General features: G+C 41.0%; 1 protein-coding gene and 1 long non-coding RNA gene across 2 annotated transcripts in view; both read left to right on the top strand.

The window, feature by feature from the left end:
- Positions 1–11,001, top strand: part of LOC108270515 (zinc finger protein 431) — a 29,604-nt gene extending 18,603 nt beyond the window's left edge. The window contains exons 4-6 of the mRNA XM_053683398.1: positions 3,810–4,090; positions 9,617–9,842; positions 10,725–11,001. Coding sequence (XP_053539373.1) covers positions 3,828–4,090; positions 9,617–9,842; positions 10,725–10,931 — 696 coding nt within the window. The 5' untranslated portion in view covers positions 3,810–3,827 and the 3' untranslated portion in view covers positions 10,932–11,001. The remainder of the gene's footprint in view (positions 1–3,809; positions 4,091–9,616; positions 9,843–10,724) is intronic.
- Positions 11,002–18,050: 7,049 nt separating this feature from the next.
- Positions 18,051–19,308, top strand: LOC108270654 (uncharacterized). Its single transcript, XR_001813717.3, has 2 exons — positions 18,051–18,140; positions 18,290–19,308. It is a non-coding gene; the product is annotated as an uncharacterized LOC108270654 (long non-coding RNA).
- Positions 19,309–22,055: the final 2,747 nt, after the last annotated feature.

Raw genomic sequence — 22,055 nt, 5'->3', positions numbered from 1 at the left:
CAGGAGATTTAACCCAGTAGCAAAGTTTATGGATGTACGCGGCCCAGTAACAGAATTGAAAATTGGGTAATGCAAGTCCTCCACTAAATCTACATCTCTGTAATAAAGATTTACGGACCCTTGGTGGCTTCCCACCCCAAATAAAAGAACAAATTATTTTATCCAATGAATCGAAAAACTGTTTTGGCAGAAAAAGAGGTGAAATAACTTGCTGAAATAAATAAAAGAAACTTCGGTAATATATTCATTTTGACAACACTGATCCTGCCAATTAGAGAAAGGGGGAGGTTACCCCATATTTGAACATTGGATTTAACCTTTGAAATAAGAGGAGTGAAATTAGCTGATACAAGATTAGATAAAGAACATGTCACGTTGATACCTAAGTATTTAAACCCTGACTGACTAAATCGAAAAGGTAGATCTGACTGTTGGAAAGAAAATGCTGCAGTATTGACAGGAAACAGTCGCTTTTCTCCAAATTTAACTTATAAACCGAGACAAAACTGAAGGTTTCCGGAACACCTAAGACAGCAGGCATAGAGGCAATAGGATCGGTTACATACAATAACAAATCATCAGCATATAGCGACAGTTTGTATCCTACACCGTATCGGACTATTCCTTTAAACAGGTGGGAAGATCTTAATACGATAGACAGAGGCTCGATAGCAACCGCAAAAAGCAGAGGGGATAAAGGACAGCCTTGCCGACACCCTCGTCCGATAGCAGAATAATCAGAATAAATATCATCCGCATGAATCCGAGCTTTAGGGGATGAGTAAAGGAGGCGAATCCAAGAAATAAATTTATCCCCGAATCCGAATTTCCTCAAAACCGCAAACAAATACTCCCACTCAACCCTGTCAAATGCTTTTTCAGCATCTAAAGAAATTACAATCTCGGGAAGCTCAGCCGAATGCTTTGAATAAATTATATTAAAGAGTGTACGGGTATTGAAAAACAGCTGACATCCTTTTATAAAAACCGTTTTGCTTTTCAGATATAATATAAGGGAGCACGTTCTCTAAACGAGATGCAATTACTTTTGCCAACACCTTTACATCTGCATTAAGCAGAGACAGCGGTCTAGAAGAACCACAGGAGGTTGGATCCTTACCCTCCTTAAGAAGGAGAGCTTTAGTGGCTTGTGTCAGAGTTGGAGGCAAAGACCCACATGCCAAGGATTCATTGAACACACACAAAAGCAGTGGTGTTCATTTTCCAATAAACGTTTTAAAAAATTCAATTGGAAACCCGTCCAGGCCAGGGGCTTTGTTAGACTGCATAGTTTTAACTGAATTTAAAATTTCCTCAAGAGAGAGTGGGGAGTCCAGTTGCTTGGCAGTATTAGATCAATAACAAGGTTACAAAGGTTTTGAAGAAATGCATTCACTTTAGTATTGTCTGCAGTAAATTCAGATTTATAAAGTGAAGAGTAAAATGATTTAAAAGTTGCATTAATTTCCATGGGCTCTGTAGTGACAATATTATAAGTGTTTTTAATACTAGGTATGAGATGGGAAATGGCTTGGCTTGTCGCCATGTTCATAGTATGAACCACGAGTACGTAACAAGCGTTCTGCCTCTTTAGTCGAAATAAGATTAAATTCTGCTTGTAAGTCGAGACGCTGTTTAAGAAGTTCTGGAGAAGGGTTCAATGCATATCTTTGATCAAGGTTACTGATCACAGATGTGAGTTCATTAAGCCTAGCAGTGAGCCTTTTATTAGAGAGAGTGGAGTAAGAAATAATCTGCCCTCTGATATAGGATTTAAGTGTCTCCCATAACAATGAATAAGAGGTGGAGTCATTCTGATTGAAGAAAAGAAAGTCATCAATAGAAGTTGAAATGATCTCATAGAATTCACTGTCTGCTAAAAGAAGAGAGTTAAATCTCCAAGGTGGTGGACTACAGTTATAAATAGAAAGTTGAATATCTAATTGTACAGGCGCATGGTCAGAAATTACAATACCCAGATAGTCAGGAGAAACTACACAAGAATTAAGAGTACTGTCTATAAAAAATAATCAATCTTCGAAGAGGAATGATGCACCTGGGAGAAGAAGGAACACTTTTTAAGAGAGGGGTTATGGGATCACCGTGGATCAACGAGACCGTTCTGACACATAAAATTCGGAAAATGTTTTAGACATAGCAGATTGAATCAGAGTACGGGGATTAGACTGATACAAGTTTGGGTTAAAAACACAGTTTAAATCCCCCCCAAAAATCATTAGGTGAGTATTTAAAAAGGGGAGGTTGATCAACAATCTATTAGCAAATTCCACATCAAATTTTGGAGCATATACATTTACCAACAAAACCTGTCTGTGCATTAGGGTACCAGGAACTATAATATATCTCCCATTCACATCAGCAATAATGTTAGTGGATGAAAACTGTGACCTTTTGCCTATTAAAATAGCGACCCATCTTGCCTTCGAATTAAAGTTCGAGTGGAAGACTTGGTTCACCCAAGGGGAGTGTAACCTATGATGATCTTTAATACGTAGGTGAGTCTCCTGTAAAAATACTATATCAGAGTTTAAACGTTTCAAATGTGTAAAAACCTTAGATCTCTTGACAGGATTACCCATATCGCTGACGTTCCACCTAATAAATCTTAGTGCCTGTCCCAGCTGTGCTGGGATCAATATTACTATTAACTATTTAAATAAAGTAAACCACAGGGATACAAATAGCCAATTAGAGCCGAAGTGGGACCCCCTCCCCCCAACAAACCCCTAAACACACACACCCAAAGTCTCCATATAACAAAAGAACAAAGGAGACAGCCGTCTTTCCCACAGTAACCAAAAGTTGTCCACAATGTGAAAACAACTAACCAAAAAATATTACCAAAAAAAAAGTCTCAGTAAGAGAAAAGGCCCCTACTGACTTCAAGACTGAAAAACAGACTGCGCACAATAACAAATATAATCTTTCAAAGACTTGTTACAAATTAGATGAAATACTGATAATGTAACAGTGTAGCACATAAGGCTGAGGAAAAAATACTAGTATAATTTAAACCGAAACTCTAACCTAGTCAGAGCACCAAAACAGAGAACCACATTATTACAGAGGTAGATTTAAGGAGTGCAAAAAAGATGCGGCTGTTGTAGGTGGTGCAGCTCACCCAGACGTCAAGAATTTTACATAGACCCTGCTTCCTCCGCTGAAACGAAGTCTTTCTGAACACCGTTATAAGTAATGCGAAGCCAAGCCAGGTGAAGTATTCCATAGCGAGCACCCTCAATGCCACGAAGTTGACGCCTAACCTCGTTAAACGCGGCCCGAGCCTGGGCTATCTTGGCTGTGTGTTCCAGGAAGACTGAAATGGTCAAATCTCTCGCTATAATCTGTTGGAGCTCTTTCACACGGTGTAAAATGTCAACACAGTCACTGTTATAGCGGAATATGCACACAATAGCTTGTGGTCGTTCACCAGGCTTGGGCTTCGGCTGAAGGGTCTGGTGGGACCGGTCCAAAACCGGCTCCTTCCCCAGACCAAACGCCTCCTTCAGCAAGGCCGCTACGGCAGCAGTTGTACAGGTGTCAGCGCCCTCTGGAACTCCGACTATCCTAATGTTATTGCGCCGTGACCTAGACTCCAAGTCCTCAAATTTATTCTCTAACTTGGTTACGGTCGCAGTGAGAGACTCAATAGTAGTCTTCATCTGAGCTATGTCATCAGTGCAACTGGAGAGCGCATGCTCCATTTCTCCAACAGTACCTTTCAGTGTTGATATGGTAGCATCGGTAGCAACTTTATCTCTAACCAGCTGTATTTTCACGGCTTGCAGGTCTGATAGATATCAGCAATGCCCATCCTTGGTGAAGCCAGCAAGTCGAGCCTGAGGGTGGCAAAGTCAGGGTCGACGCGTGGCGAAGCGGATTTTCTGTACCGCTTTTTCTACACAGCGTCGTGGGGAGCCTGGAGCTTATCCCAGGGCACTCAGGAACAAGGCAGGGAACACTCTGGACGGGGTGCCAATCCACATTCACACACTATGGACAATTTGGAAATGCCAATCTATCTGCCTACAACGCATGTCTTTGGACTGGGGGAGGAAATCCCCCTCAGGTATCCCCTTTTTAAAATCAAGACCAGCTTGACTTGTTACTTCACATTAAATCATGTGTTGCTTTCTTCTTATTTTCAACCCTCATACCCTGTCATGTTGATTCTGATGAGTATCCAGATGGTATGCCATGTTTCTGTAAAAAAAAAAAAAAAAAGAGAGAAAGACTGATTTAATGTATGAAAACACACACATGACTGAAAATATGTTCAAAGCTGAGTGCTTAATATTTACATCTGCAATGGGTCACTTCTATTCAGTAAAAAAAAAACTACCAACTTAAAAATACAACTTTTATTTTGGTTTAATGAACCTCATCCTGCAGCATAAACATGAAAAGTCCTCATATTATTACTAAAGGAGCTGCTTAATGCAAGGACCTAAAAAAGTACAATTAAGGCTTATTGGCTTTATTTACTTCTACACACACTTTCAGACACTTTTAGAAACCGACTCATTACTCAAGAGAATAGTCTCAAATGTATTAGGGGAAAAGGACAAAATGTCCCCAAAATGTGAGGAAACAAGCACACACACACACACACACACACACACACACACACACACACACAAACAGTACAATAGCATATTTTCATGAGAAGGAAAGTTTACCTTCAGTAACTCCTCTGCGTCTATTAGACGCTTCTTCATCTCATCGTTCTTCAACTGAAGCTGCTAAAACACACATGGGGCAAAAGATGTTCAAACTCGAGTGCTTAATATTCATTTCTATTAATTAATCAAATCTAACAACTTGAAAATTCTATTTTAATTTCGGTTAAATGAAACTCTATCCAGCAGAAACATGAAAAGGTCCTCGTGTTTCTAAAGGGGCTGCTTAATGCAAGATTTTTCTCACTTACATATACGCGTGTGCCTATCTCCCAGTCAGTCTCACAGACATGTTTCACCACGGTCTGCACTCTTCTTTGCAGTCTCTTCATTTCACTGGTCAAGTCAGACTTCTCCAGCTCAACAAAATGGAGCAGGTTCTCTGTGTACCTCACTCTTTCTTGTAGTGACTCCACCTGGTCTTTCAGGTCAGACTTCTCCACCTTCAGCTGAGCAATGGTCTCCACATCCTTCTGATGTTCCTCCTCAGCTTCAGGCAGGGTGACCTAAAAAAGTACAACAATTAAGGTTTATTGGCTTTATTTACTTCTACACACAGTTTCAGACACTTTTAGAAACAGACTCATTACTCATGAGAATGGTCTAAAATGTATTAGGGGAAAAGGACAAATTGTCCCCAAAATGTGAGGAAACAAGTACACACATACAAACACACACACAAAATAATACAATACCAGTCATAGATTCATGAGAAGGAAGGTTTACCTTCACTATCTTGTCTGCGTCTATCAGACGCTTCATCTCATCGTCCTTCACCTGAATCTCCTACACAAACATGGGGCAAAAGATGTTCAAACTTGAGTGCTTCTGCAATAGGCCATTTCTGTTAATTAATACAATCTAACAACTTGAAAATATAATGTTAATTTTGGTTAAATGAAACTCCATGCAGCAGAAACATGAAAAAGTCCTTGTATTTCTAAAGGAGCTGCTTAATGCAAGACTTCTCTCACTTACAGTCATTAAACGAATAGCGCACTGGTAAGTTTCATTGTGCACGTTCCCCGTGAGCTCCATTCTTCCTTGCAGTGTCTTCACCTGGTCTTTCAGGCCAGACTTCTTCACCTTGAGCTCAGCAATGGTCTCCAAAGCCATCTGGTGTTTCTCCTCAGCTTCAGACAGGGAGACCTAAAAAAGTACAATTAAGGCTTATTGGCTTTATTTACTTCTACACACACTTTCAGATACTTTTAAAAACTTACTCATTAGTCATGACAAACACACCTGCACACACACACAGAGCTTACAATAGCAATCATAGTTTCATGAGAAGGAAAGTTTACCTTCAGTAACTCCTCCTTGTTATTGAGAGTCTCCTTCATCTCCTCGTACTCGTACTTGAGGATGTTGTGATCCTCCCGCTCACACTCACACTCCTAAAACACACACATGGGGCAACAGATGTTCAAACTCGAGTTTTTACTGTTCACATCTGCAATGGGCCATTTCTGTTAATTAATAAAATCTAAGAACTTGAAAATATAATGTTAATTTTGGTTAAATGAAACTCCATGCAGCAGAAACATGAAAAAGTCTTCGTATTTCTAAAGGAGCTGCTTAATGTAAGACTTTTCTCACTTACATTCATTAGCTTGTCACGCTCTGTGTGAGTCTCAGATAACATGTTCTCCATGTCCTGCACTGTTCCTCGCAGTGTCTCCACCTGGTCTTTCAGGCTAGACTTCTCCACCTCAACAGCATGTAGCAGGTTCCCCATGTCCTGTACTGTTCCTCGTAGTGTCTCCACCTGGTCTTTCAGGCCAGACTTCTCCACCTCAACAGCATGGAGCAGGTTCCCCATGTCCTGCACTGTTCCTCGTAGTGTCTCCACCTGGTCTTTCAGGCCAGACTTCTCCACCTCAACAGGATGGAGCAGGTTCCCCATGTACTGCACTGTTCCTTGCCGTGTCTCCACCTGGTCTGTCAGGCTAGACTTCTCCACCTTCAGCTGAGCAATGGTCTCCACAGCCATCTGATGTTTCTCCTCAGCTTCAGCCAGGGAGACCTAAAAAAGTACAATTAAGGCTTATTGGCTTTATTTACTTCTACACACACTTTCAGATACTTTTAGAGTTTGGAGGAAAAAAAGAATTTTCCCATAATGTGACTGTACACACACACATGCTCACTCTCATGCACACTCACTCTCTCTCTCTCTCTCTCTCTCTCTCTCTCTCTCTCTCTCTCTCTCTCTCTCTCACACACACACACACACACACCTAAAACACAGCCATAGGACAAAAGAGGTTAAAAACTGAGTACTTAATGAACACATCTTCAATCTGGCCCAACATCATTCTTATTATGGCATTTTTTTTCAATTCAATTCAGTTTTATTTGTGTAGCGCTTTTAACAATAAACATTGTCTCAAAGCAGCTTTACAGAAATATCAACATGTTATATACATATTAAAGGTGCAAATTTATCCCAACTAAGCAAGTCCCTGAGTGGCAACGGTGGCAAGGGAAAAACTCCCTAAGATGTTAAGAGGAAGAAACCTTGAGAAGAACCAGACTCAGAAGGGAACCCGTCATCATCTGGGTAACAACAGATAGTGTGAAAAAGTTCGTTATGGATTTATATGATGATAACAATAATAATAAACCTCATGATATAATGCGTTATATAACTATTATCCCTAATAGGTTCATTGCTGAGCTCGTGCTAGAGATGAGATTTTAGCCTCCAATCTAATCTAATCTAACTACTCTCACCAGCATCACTGCTCAAACTCACTGCATCAAACTCGTGTGCAGATATTTCCTATTCTCAATCATTCCCATCATATGGTGCTCATATAATTTTGAAAGTACTTTTTAATCAGAGGCTTATCTCACATACCTTGCTTTTCATGTCATCTCTGCATGCCTCACAGAGCAGTTCCTCCAGCTCCCTCACTCTCTCCTCCAGCTGAGTATTGGACACCACAAGCTTCTGAATCTTCTCCTCAGCCTCAGTCACAGCATCCTGAAATTCACAGTGCAAATATTGTTGGCTTTAAGTGTTTGTAGCACTGCTGAGTACTAGCATTCAGTCCAAACATCATGTTTAGTTGCAGCTCTCTGATCTATCTAAAGGGCCATACAGCCTACAGTACAGTGCGATTAATGCACATGAAAAAAACAACCGTTAACCTGTTCCACCTTGTAAACAAATACAATAAACATCAATGTTCAGTGTTTGAAGTCTGCTCCTCTTAAATATATTTAAAGCTACACTATTAGACATTTTCCATGGTCATGGTTCTGGGCTGGAGTCAGTTCTCGAACCGCTCTGTGTGTATTGTGTATATATCTGAATAATCTCATATAGGATGTGATTGGGTGAGTTCATTTACCCGCCAGATGCAAAGCGCTTTAGTTTAATGGTGTTCATTACTGATGCGCCGATCAGGATTTTTACAGCCGAACCCGATCCAGATACCAATCTTTTTTTGTTTAAGCTTTAATCAGGAGGACTGTCATACACAGTTAAATGTAAGCTCTCTGATCATGGTCACTGTTAATTGAATTAAAATATCAGCAATGAGAAATACTGTTGGTTAATTGATCAATAAACAAGCACAAAATGTTTATTTTAAAATAACAAACAATAAAGAGTCCTAATTAAAAGTAGACTAACACAAAAATTATCCATATTAGGAAAAAGGCTAATAGTCTTCTAAGGAAATAGCTTACTAAGCTTAATGTCAAACTGATATTAAATGCAACCCATAGTAATTAAACATTTTCACTTCTCATTTTATTTATATTTTATGACGTTATTATAATATCTATTTTTTATATTAAATGATTTATTTACACCTAAGCACATTTTCTGTCTTTACATTTTAGTAGTTTTATTTTTGTTTATCAGTTGTTCCTTTTAGATCGGTTCCCCAGTACAGTGCTGGGTGGATTAAATCAGAACACGGAAACAGAAGTTGACTTTTCCAGTGATATCTGGCAACCGTGAGTTTAAATGAAGTAAATGCGCTGTGAGTTGGTGTAGAAGGAGAGCGGCAGTGTACTGTATGTGTACAGACTGAAGAGTTGCTATTCTTGATAATGATTGGTGAGGAATTATTTAATAAAGATGTTTGAATTAAACCTACCTTGTAGTGTTAGCATTATTATTATTTATTTACTCCACCTGACGCCGGTGTTTGCACTAGCAGGTCACACTTTCAGGTCATTTTGCGGGATCAATGAAAGGTGGCGGTTTTGAGATCGGGAAGTAGAAGCAGATGATGTTCAGGTTAACTGAGGTGATGAAAAGGAGTGGGAAAGTAACTGTTGTGTGGTGTAGATGCATTTTGGACTTCCTGTAGTTTTTATCTTGATTGTATTATACAACTCCGAAAAGGTCACTTGCACCGGTGTGAATAAATATTTATTCACAGTCGCACAAAGTACTTTTTAGTCACAAATGCGATTGAAATGGTTGCACTGTAGAGCCCTGAGTTTATCTGCAAAGTTTTTTCCTGTTCGACGGGATGATGTTTAATGTCCCGACAACCTCTGTAGTGCCATTTAGCATCGTGTTAGATTTCCGAAGCGAAGCTAGCAGCTGGAGCGCTAAAATGCTAAAGCAGTTTCCGGGTTTTGGCACTACAAAATGACGTCATCCCTGCGCCACTCTATGTGATTGGCTGTAAGTTTAGGAAGCACTTGATTTGAACTGCAGCAGAGTTTTCTATGAGCGGAGGATGAACTTTAAACGTTAATATCGCAGTCGATCATATTCATGTAATCATGGGCAGTCAAAATCGTAATCGCAATCGATATTCGATTAATTGTGCAGCCCTATGATGAGGGTACCTTGGTCCAGCTGGGTGACGACCTCACTCCCGGGCAAAGACAGGAGTTGTCAGAGTTGATGGGTCAATTCACGGATGTGTTCTCTACCTCCCCAGGGATGACGCAGCTGGTCCACCACAAGATCAAGACCCGGCCGGGAGTGGTGGTGCGATAGCGGCCCTATCGTGTCCCAGAGGCCCGCCGCCAGGCTATCAAAGAGGAGATGGGCCGAATGCTGCGGGACAATATCATCGAGGAATCCAGCAGCCCCTGGTCCAGCCCCATCGTAGTCAGAAAATTGAGGCAGTAAAAGACTATTTCCGGCGTACATCAAAAAAACAGGTACGTGCCTTTTTGGGGTTGGCAGGGTACTACTGCCGATTTGTGCCTAAATTCTCCTCTGTAGCCTCCCCCCTCAGATCTCACAAAAAAGGGCCAGCCGGACCGGATGAAGTGGTCAGCTGAAGTGGAAAGAGCCTTCCAAGCTCTGAAAGAAGCCCTCACCAGCGCCTCAGTGCTACGAAACCCAGACTTCACCCTTCCATTCACCGTGTACACAGATGCATCCGAAACCGGGCTGGGCACAGTTCTCTCACAGACCTTCGACGGAGAGGAACACCCGCTCCTCTATATCAGTTGGAAGTTGTTCCCCGCTGAAAGGAAATATGCAGCCGTGGAAAGAGAGGCCCTGGCGATAAAGTGGGCCATCAAGAGCTACAATACTACCTGGCCGGTCGGCACTTCGTCCTGCTGACAGACCATGCCCCACTACAGTGGATGACCAAGGTCACTAACGCCAGGGTAACCCGATGGTTCCTCGCGTTACAGGACTTCTCTTTCCAGGTCCAGCACCGGGCAGGGACCCACCATGGGAATGCAGATGGTCTCTCGCGACGGAATGCACTGCGGGCCCAACACGCGGCGGCAGTAGGCTTGGATGTGAGGGGAGTACTGTTGCGACGGACCGACATCCCGCGCACAAGAAACTAAAATAGCTCCTCCTGCGACTGCCGCGGTGGTGCTGAAGAGACGGCTCCGCTTCAGCACCACCAATGTTTTGGACAGCCAGAGAGCACGTGGCAGTGGGGCGGGGCCGCCGACACACACGGCCGGTGAATGGTGCGCGGCCTGGGAGAATTCCACCATCCAATGGTGGTGTTATCCAATGTTTATCGGAGAGAGTGTGCTTGGTAATAGTCATTGTGTGTGTTTTTCTTTTCCCAGACGACTTGGACACAAAAGAAGACTCCACCCCGGCTGCAAACGCGGACCTGCGGAGGCTGCAAACCTCCATCACTCGGGAAAGCCCCGGCACGACTAAGGCAACCCCGCAGAAAACTGAGACCCTCACTGCATGATTTTCCGCCCACACGCAAGCACCCACACACACACACGCACACCCACTCACACCCACCAGATTGTCTTGAATAAAGATCCTCAACGACAACACCCAAAACGGCCTCCCGTGTGTCCGTGCTCCACCCGCCACTGGCTAGTTTCCCTACTCATATATGTATATGTATGTGTGTGTGTGTATATATATATATATATATATATATATATATATATATATATATATATATATATATACACACACACACACACACACACACACACACACATATATAGTAGATGTTCAGAACAAGTGCTCCAGAGCACTCTCATTATTATATCCTGCTTTCTTCTATCCTGTATTTATCTTTCTGTAATAAACCTTTTGACCTCAGAGGACGAGTCTGCAAGTGTTGTCTAATTTCCGTGACATTTGGCATTCCTGGCTGGGCTGTGCGAGTCTTTCAGCTTTTCTGCACAACAAGCAAGCAAACTCGTGAAAAAGTTTCACCCTGAAGTCCGTGTTGACCCGAAGGCGGTTTGCCCTTTATTGTGCAGCGCGAAAGACCGATGCAGCCTCACCACTGACTGGTAGGAATCATCAAGAAACAGCCTTAAGGTAAATTAGAAGTTTATAAAGTCATTGTGTATTACTGTCTGTATGGAAGGGAGTCAATGATATAAGAAATGTGTGTATTCCATCGAGAGAAGTATTCCATTGCGCGATTTCTTATAAGAAGTTCCAGGAACATTTCTATCCAGTCCTCACTGCGCTGGAAGCTCCCCCTGATTACTCAGAAAATGAAACGCAGGACTTCTCACCACTGGGTACAAGATCAGGACTCAAGTTCAGGGGGACAAAACAACTGTCTAAAGCACATGCCCACACCTCCCCCAATCAAGCCAGATGCACAGGAATCTGTACATGAGGTAATAACAGTGCCTATGGTGGAAGTGGCAGGGCCTGATGGGGCATTGCTCGTCCACCCGCCCTGGACAATGGCAGACTGGACCCATGATGCCAATGCAGCCTACACTGGAGCGATTGTAGCTCTCCAACCACGTCTAATTTAAGCATTTGCTGGGCGAATGGACGTGACAAAAATAGCAATGTGCAAGCAGCAAGATTCCGAGACTGTGTCTCAGTATCTATCTTGTCTCACTGAAGTCCATGATGCAAATTAAGACCAGTAGCACTTGCAGATGGACAAGTAGCCAAAGTCATGGCATGGGAACTGTCCAGAGACTGTCCAGAACCAAGAGGAGGCCAACTGCTGGGGAGGAGGAAAGTAAAGGTCAGGCATCTGGGAACAGAAGAGGTGACATCAGACACCCAAACTGAGAGTTAGCTCATAAAGAGCAGGCATATACACATACATGCACATCCAACACTGGTCAGACTGACAATCCACAAATGCCTAAACCAGTTATAGCCCTTAACCTTTTTAAGTATAAGGCCTCTCCCTTTACACAACTACCATGTATACATCTTGTAATCAGTGGACAAAATGTCACATTTTTGGTAGATCAGGAGCAACATATTCAGTCATAAAACACTGCGAATCAAAAGAAGCCCCTAAGATGAGTTCACAATCACTGCGCTCCATGGGTGTTACAGGACATTCAGTATTGGAATGGTTTTCGGAGCCACTAGCCTGTGAATGAGAAGGTGGGAAAAGAGTAACTCACTAATTCCTAATTTCATCTTCATGTCCAGTCAATCTACTGGGCAGGGACTTAATGTGTGTTTTACACTTAAATTTGATCTCCTCACCTCAGGGAGGAACAGTAACTGATGACTCATCTTTGGGAAATCCGTTTGTTAAAGAAACAGAGCTCTGTGTTTATCAATGGTCCAAGCCTAACAAGCCTAGAGCCTGTGCTCGCCTGATGGCGTCAGCACATAATAAAATGAAGGACATTTGTGTTGATTTTATGCAAGTGCATGAAAGAAGAGACTTTAGTTTTGAGAAGGAATGGTTTACAGATGTCCCAGAGGGCAAAGAGCTGTAGCTGAGGGCACTATATAAGCTTGACACGTTTTGTGCATGTTTAGTTAAATTAAGCAGCACGCAGTTGCGTGTATTCTCTGTCCCACAATCAGCGCCTCACGTCTCATAAGACAAAATAAAGAACATACAGTAGAAAGATGTTGGACCGTGGGTCACATTATGTGAGAGTGAAAAAAAGGAGGCACCTGCCTCCATGCAGTGATGTCTTGGCGGTTAAGGCTCTGGGTTATTGATCAGAGGGACGGGGTTCAAGCACCAGCACTGCCAAATTGCCACTGTTAGGCCCTTGAACAAGGCCCTTAACTGCCCCTGATTCTGCTTCAGGGGTTCTGTATCATGACCCTGCGCTCTGACTCCAACCTCATAACATGATGGCATATGCGAAGAAAATAATTTCACTGTGCATATGTGTATGTGATAAATAAAGGTTCATTATCCAACATACGGTACAGCCCGACACTGGAAGTTTATGAAACATTCTTTCAGGAAATGTGCAAGGTTAACCGGGATGTAGTGACAAGGGAATGTTTATGAACCTTGGGACAAGCCCCACACCCCTAGAGATTAGGGATGTCACGATACCAAAAATCTAGCAGTCGGTACCAATACTACCAAAAGTACACAATACTCGATACCAAAGTCAATACCACAGTGTGGTATAAAATTTAAAAAAAAATTAAATTAAAAAGTCTCCTGGAGGACATCCTCCTCTGGCTGATACTGGTAAAAAAACAAGGGTATTTTAGTCATCAAACACTTTCTGACAATGAGTGGAGGCTACAGTGGAGGTGCACTCCTAAATGTGCGTGCACACACACACACACACACACACACACCCTTATACTCTGAATGCAAGCATTAGTTTAAATTCACTGGCAGGCCAGAAAGATTTATTAAAAGCATTTTGCTGACAGGACACGGGCTGAATGGCGATGCATGGTGGCCCGTTAGGAGGTAGTTTATAACATTGCAATGCATTAGCATTGTTAACAAATAACTGGCTATCACAAACATTACATGGAGCATAATGTTAGCTGGTTTCACGGCAACAATGCCAGCTGCCTCAAACAACCATAATATAGGACCTGTGTTTCAGGCTTTGTTTGAAATGAAAGATAGCATCGGTTGCACACCGGCTTCATAGCATCAACTTTATGTTCGTTGTCATCCACCTCGAATGCGAAGTATTTCCATATTTGACTCTTTACCACCTTTCCTCTCAAAGCCTGCCCTCTGCCCTCATCAGGCCTGGAAGAATTGCAACATCGGTACCTTCATAACAACTGGTACCTATGCTACTGCAGAAAAACAAGTACCGTCATGTTTTAAGAATGTTGGTACCGACTTGGTACCGAAGTATCGGTTCTCGTGACATCCGTACTAGAGACACATCCACAACTGAAGAAGGTGCTTCTCAGGCTGTGGGCCCAAGGGAAACATGACAAAGGCCTGATTAGAAGTGTACCACTAGTCGTGATCATGCCCAAATCTGACTTTAGGCGCAGATAATCGCAATACCCTCTTAAATCAGAAGCTATTGAAGGAATTACACCAGTGTTTAATTCACTACTAAAAGCAGGGGTCATTGTTCCCTTCCCAGATTCGCCAGTGTGCACTCCAATATTTTGAGTGAGAAAAGCAAGAAAAAACCCACACCCTGATGAATGGAGATTTGTAGAAGATTTGAAAGCGGTTATTGAAGCAGTAAAACAGAGAGCTCCAGACGTGCCAAATTCTTACACTATATTAAGCCAGGTTCCAGCAAATAGTGAATGGTTGTCAGTCGTAGATTTAGCTAATGCATTTTACAGTATATCTCTTGACAATGACAGTCAGTTATGGTTTGCATTCATATTTGACAGAAGTCCTTACACCTTCACTCACTTGTGTTAAGGGTATTGTGAGTCCAGAATGATATACAACCAAATGCTAAAGGACAGCTTAGCATCTCTAACGCTTTCTCCAGGGCACAGTGAGAAACTGACACAATTAATTTGTTGCAGCATCTTCCTAAGGAGGGACACAAAGCCAGTATCTCCAAATTACAGTATGTACAACAAGAAGTGAAAGTCTTGGTTAATGACATTTCTGCAAAGGGAAAGAAACTCTTAGCTGAAAGAGTATCATAATCCAGAAGATTCCCAAGCCTCTGACGAAGAAACGAGTTCTCTCTATCCTAGATATATGTTTGTATTGCAGAACTTTCATTCTAAGCTATTGCATTCTAGAAGCACCGCACAAAGAGATGGTATATGAGACAGGTTCGACAGCTCATTCTCAGGTAAGTTGGATCCAGTCGCTGCAGAGTTTCTCCCATGCGTACATGCATTAGCAGAAGCTGAGAAAGCTGTGGTGGCATCCAGAGACCTGGTAGGTTACACAGAATTGACCCTCTTGGTTCCACATGAAGTGTCATTACTCATGCTTGAATAGAAGGCCTCACACCTGTCCATCCAGCGGTGGTTTCACTATAACACTGTAGTACTAGATATTCCAAATGTCACATATTCCAGATCACTACTGCATGATCTGAAGCCTGGAGAGTGAGTCATGATCAAGGTTTTCCGCAGAACCAGGTGGAACAACCCATGGTGGTTGGGCCATTCTAGATCCTTTTCATCACTCGCTCTGTGGTAAAGCTCAGTCAGAGAGCCTTGTGGATGCACACCAGCTGTAGGAGAGTGCCAGAGCTGAGCACTGAGCTGGAGAAGACGGGACTTTGACAGGAAGACTAGAAAGTGATTCTCCATCAAGAGGCCTCTAGGAGGACCAATGATCTACATATACACACCCACACACATTCTCACACCGGTTCCTCGTGGTTACACAACACAAGACACCAAGTGGTATCTAGTAGCCTGCGAAATCACAGACACATAGTCTTTGGAGATGTTGACGACAGGGAAACTGTGCTCTTAGGAGGACTGAACTTCATTAGTGCGTACTACATAGCCACGTGACCAGGACAGAAATTAGACGATGTGACTTTGCTACCTCACCTCTTAGTCCCCAAAGCTCCCTGACCACAGATTACTGTTGCAGACTAGACACAAATCATTAGATGTTGACCTGCACATCCTCTCATATATACAAACCTATTCCTAATCGTGTACCGTTCTCCTGGAACAGAAAAAACTCACAAATCACTGTAGGGCTGCAACAACTAATCGATATAATCGATTATCAAAATCGTTGCCAACAAATGTTATTACCGATTAGTCGGTCTGATCGAATTTGATATTTCAAATTCTGCTGATTCTTATTACAAGCATGTTTGTGTTCTTAATTTCATCATGTGAACTTGAGTACAACTACATGAGTACACCTCAATATTTTCTTTTGCTTTGCTTATTTATATTTAGGACATTTAAAGACGTATTACTGTTTAACATCTGAACAAACTTTTGTGTTTTATTTTTTTAATGTGAGCATTATATTTTTAAAACTCAATTTTTGTTTTTGATTATTTATATTTTGGATATTATTTAAAGTTTTGCTGCTTAAAACTGGACAAACAACAAATTTAAACTGTAGACAAATGTAAAAATTAAAGATTATATTAGTAAAACTGTATGTGCCTTTTGCATTTTTTTTTAAAGTACACATACACAAATACTCTGATTTAGGGGTTTATTTTGTTATAATAAACAAAATGTAACTGAAAAAAATAATTAGCTTTATAAGGTGTGTGTGTGTGTGTGTGAGAGAGAGAGAGAGAGAGATTTAGCATGATATTTAACATGTTCATATAGTGGAAAATTGGATATTTGGAATTTCCCCGTAACCAAAATTAGGAGCAGAAGAAACTTACCGTGAGCTGGTGCTGAGGAACCTCTGCGGGTTGGAGCAGAGCTGGTTCCGTGGCCTGGTCACACACTGGGTCTAAATAAAATAATAAAAAGCCATCAGACATCATCTATTATTTATGTGTTGAAGTCCAGAAGAGCAGTATTTTCCACTTCTGATCCTGGTGAAGCTCCACAACACAAGTATTCCAAGTACACAAGTACACTTTCTTACTAGCCTCTGGAATAAAAACACTTTACTGATGTTTAGTATGTACATGTCTAGTGTGGGCTAAGGCTAGGAACACATTGACAGATTTTATTACACATTCATGAAGCCAAAAAAGGACTACAGCCTCTTAGATGAAGAAGGATTGAACAAATCTGTTATATTAATTTCTTTTAAAGGACAGAAGTAAACTGAGCACTGTATGATTGCAGCAGCACGACTGAGACATAGTCGTACCTTCAGGTGTGACCTCGGGGTTCGATATTGTTGTTTCCTTTCCATCGGCTCGTTTCACATAATAATAAATGCCGGCTGCGGTGGCTGCAGCTCCGGCCATGTACAGCAGGGGGCGCAGAGGAATGGCCACTACACCATTGCCAAGTGCACTCAAAAACTCATTCATTTTTCTCCTCGATAAAGGCAACTACAATAATCGCCATAATCGCACAAAGTTCAGTAAATATCTGAAAGCTCCGCGTTGTTTTCTCTCACTTATAAACCGAGCTGTTCTGTGACGTCACAGAAGCAAGACACGTTGGTCATCATAGCATGTTGCTTAGCAACACTGTTCCAACAATCCGGAAGTCCCAAGCGTGAATGAATAAAGCGAATCCCTGAGCAGTTTAAGGCCGTGTTTAGCATTTTCATCCGCTCAGTTTAGGAGCCTGTACGCTTTGGCATAAATCAACTGTTTAGCTTGGATGGATTAATATTGAAATAATGGAATGGAATAATATTTCTTTGTATATAAATGACGACTATAATGTGCACACAAATACATTTCTAAGCTTTTCGGTTACACTTTCTTTTCATAATATTCATACACAAAGTGACTACAAGCTGCATGAAGCTAAAATGAAATGACTCGTAATTTTATTATCATATTTATCCCACACAAACTTTTACATTCCCTTTAAATCATTTAAGAAAACAAAATGAATTTCAGTGGTGAATGAATTGTAGCAGGTTTGGTCTGTCATTGTGTTTACGTGACAGCTGATTCATTAAATATGATTTTCTCTGTTATTTTAAAAATATTTTTGACTAGTAAGTTCTTCCATTTAACTATTAATTTGCACATTTATAATCGGAAGAGGAAACATTTATTTGACGTGATCTTGATTAACTAGCTATGAAACACTGAGTAGAATTTAATCGTAAAGGTTACTGATTGGGAGCTCGTTGGTGTTAATTACCTGCCACTTCCGCCTAAGGCATTTTGCGCCACGTGGACTTAAATCAGCATCTGCTACACATTTCATCAACTGCCGTTTCCTCAAAGGTAAAACCTGTTTAACTAACCAACTATTTATAACCAATTTGCTGTAGCAGTCGAACATTTTTAGCTACATTTCGAAACAAATTGCACTATTTACTTTTTCTTTATTTGGCTGTATTTTAATCGGTGGTCTGTTGTTGTGTTTTGTGTAGTGCTGTGCTAACGTTAATCCCAGCTTCACCGAGGTTCTCTCAGCTCTGTAGCCTGTTTCATGTCTGTTCAAGGTACAATGAGACCACTGAGAGAGGTTCAGATGGTATAACCGCCATTTTCAATCTTTCTCTGTCACCTTGTAGGGAATGCTTTCTAACAGTGGATTTACCCTGAACTGCCTTTGTGAAAGCTGGTTTGAGGCCAGTAAATTACAGTAGAGCATGGTGTGGCTTGCCAGAGAGGGGCTTCATTAGTCCGTCTGTTTGACCTGCGGTTTCACCTGCCCGTGTCCTGTCAGCAAAATGTAGCCTAATGTCACTAATAATTATTCATATGTTAATGGTTTTAATAAATCTTTCTAGATTGCCACCATATTGGTGAATTTAAATTAATATTTGTATTCAGAGTATAAGGTGTGTGTACGCACGTGTGTTTAGGAGTCCACCTTAGCACTTGTAGCCTCTATGGCTTTATTAAATCATTGTCAGACAGTATTTGATGACTGAAATCTCTCTCGCCAGTATTAGCCAGAGGAGGAGGTCCTCCAGGAGTTTTGAATTTTCTTTTTTAAAATTTATTGTTAAACCACACCGTGGTATCGTGTACTTCTGGTGGTATTATTACCGACTACTAGATTTTTGGTATTGTGACATCCCTAATGCACACACACATATGGCTTTTGTATGTATAAACACAGAGCTACAGCAAACAGCTTATGGTGTGTGTTTATTTATGACATTGTTAATATTACGTCTGTTATTCACATAACGTGTACAGTAACAAGTAAAAACACTTGCATTGGAGTTCGTGTTACATTTCACACATCCTGCGATCCGCTATGTCCCATAAAAGTTGAAAACTCATAGTGGCTAGGTAACAATTAAGTCAGTGCGACTGTTTAATGTGAATTGTTTTGCCGTTTGGATTTTACCTTGTTACTTCAACTGTATTGTTAAAAAAAATAGACAGTTGCAAAAATGAAACTTTTATCAGCACAAAAATAAAGGTTGTTCACGTTGCCCCGATTCTTCTTAACTTGCTTCCTCTTGATGAAAGTTTGGACAGTTCCTTTGGTCAAAAGTCAACTGACTGAGTCTGCATCAAATGCAGAATCATCTGCTGGAACAGCGTCTTCACAGGACACCCATTATTCTGCCTAGGCGAAGTACCACAGAACAATGCCAGCCATGGCCAAAGCAGTTCCCTATTCCACAGTTTGCATACGAAACCGAGATGTACCTTGAAAGAGCCGTTGAAGACTGCGAGAAGAATGGAACACTTCTGACTACCTCAAAGGTCAAGGCAGACATTCTTGAGAAGTTGTCTGAAACTATATACACATTTACAGCTTATCCATCAAGTGCACAGATAAGTGATGTTGCTGAGGCACTTGCCAAGAAATATCCTTTTCTCAAAGAACCTGGCTCCTTCTCAGGTTGCTATGGCTGTCAACAAAACATAAAATACAAGATGGCCAATTATCGCACCAAACTCCAAGGCTACGGTGGTCCTGAGGTGATCTGCAATGCACTAAACTGCAAGAGCCCTGCGGAGAAGGAGTCGTCAAAGAGTGTAAAAAAAACCTAGAAAGGCAGAGGTAAACTACTTCCCCCTCACCCAGTAGGAGAGGATGAAGAAAGTCAAGAACAAGAGAAGATTCAGATGCTTACTGAAGTAAGGAAGAGGGACAACAACAAATTGATAAAAGAAAAAATGTCCAAAACATTTGCACACAGAAGAAACGAAATTGTCAACCTAGCACCCAGCATCATCTGTCCCCAAAAAGACTCCCGAATATTTAAAACCTTCCTTTCCCCATTGCAAACCAGCAGGAAGTGATGGACTTTTAACCAGTTGGCCACACCGCACGGCATCACTTTTACACCGGTTAACTTTTACTGATGCTTTTCCATAACACTCTAGAGCATGTTTTACCACTTCAACATCCCCATCGCCTCTGATTAAAACTGTAATGTCATCCGCATATGCAGATAGTTTGATAGATTGCTGGGAGTTTAAAGAGTCAATTTGTTGGCCTGCTAATTCTTTTCCATTACAGTCTGTTAAACAGTACATACATCTTTCTTGTCCTTCTTTATGCTCTAGATTAAAAAAGAAAGAAGTAGGAGCGTCCATGTCTCGTGCTGTTAGAAACCGACTTCTTACAAGAGCTCCTTTCACTCATTAAAAATAATTTACCGTGTCATTATTAATCATATTTTGCTCTATACCCATAATTTCTCTTTCAAGATATGCCAATGACTTTCATACCAAATGTGGAATGTGATATTGTTGACAAATTCTTTATTTGTACCTTTCCTATTTCCCACCATTGAATGCAATTTTCATAATTCTTCCCACTCTTCCAGGACTCCCAAATATGCTTAAAAATCTCACAGAAATATTTATCTTCTAAGAGTTTAACTTTGGAATGCCAATAATAACGTATGCCTTATTATTATTATTATTATTATTATTATTATTATTATTATTATTTATTTATTTATTTATTTATTTATTTTTTAGTAAAGTACACTCTATAGTGACAAGTTTATGGTCAGATAGTGAGATGGGAGAAATACGTGACTTTAGAACTCTATTCCACTTTTTGCATGATGTATAGAGTCTATCCAGCCATGCAGCAGAGATTTTTCATTACTGATCTTCACCCGTGTATACTGAGGTGTAAACGGGTTATGTTCTCTCCATACATGAGAGGTTTAGTTTTTTAATCACATTGGCTAAACACATGGCACTCTGTGCATGAGGTTCCTCACTATTCCTGTCCTGTGTAAAGTCCAAAGTGCAAGATAATGAGATGTCCTCTTACTTTTTAAAGTACTGAACATATTTCATGTGTTTCTAACAACGTGTTTAGTAGGAGAGGGCAATTATTGCGTGTTAAAGCCAAGTGTGCCGCACAAGTCTTTAAAAGTGAAGCCAAAACGTTTCGATCGCCCCCAGGTGGCTGGATGCAGTATAAGTCATAAACCCCGCCCTCTCCATGTCATCTAATGGGACATGAGACAAATGAATCAAATTACACTTCAAATTATTTTTTCCCAAAGATGGTTTGTCATTTTAGGTAGTTCAAATGTTCACGCTGATATAAGTTCAAATGTTGTTGTGTGTCTTTTTTTTTTTTTTTTTTTTTTTTTTTTTTTTTTAAATAAGTTTAATTTTAGTTAGTTATTTGATATAAAAACAGGGGTGTGACATCATGATTGATTTGTTTGTGATTGACAGCTTCTCTGAGCTAAGTAGTCACTGAGGCACCAGCAGACTTTTTTCAGGATCTTCTGGAGGAGCTTGAAGCTTTAACTTTAATTTCTACATTTCCATAACTGTTTATTTCACACTGACTTAATGAGTTGAAAAAGTTCATGGGCGTGTACTTGAGAGTGATTCTGCAGGAGTGTGGGCGGGACTTTGATACCGCGACTCCACTTCACGCTCACTACTGCGCAGACTCGGGTTCAGAGACGTCAGTGCCATATTGGGACATTGGCGGCTTCACTTTTCTACAGTGGAAGAGAGTGAAGATGTGTCGTCCATCTTTTTTTTTTTTTTTACAGTCTATGGAAAAGGCCTACAAGTCTTCATAGTCTGTAACCCGGAAGTAGAAACAATTGAACATTTGATGTTCCTTTGTAATATATCAATTATTTTGGCAGGATTTTCACAATTGAATATTACATAACAATATGACTATGCTGGCCTTGACATATGGTATGATTAAATTGGGTCTCATAATGGAGGACAGAG

This window comes from Ictalurus punctatus, chromosome 10, assembly GCF_001660625.3.
Source record: "Ictalurus punctatus breed USDA103 chromosome 10, Coco_2.0, whole genome shotgun sequence".
NCBI classification, from domain to species: Eukaryota; Metazoa; Chordata; class Actinopteri; order Siluriformes; family Ictaluridae; genus Ictalurus; species Ictalurus punctatus.
The sequence above is the reverse complement of the archived record's forward strand: the minus strand, read 5'-3'. Positions and strand labels throughout refer to the sequence as shown.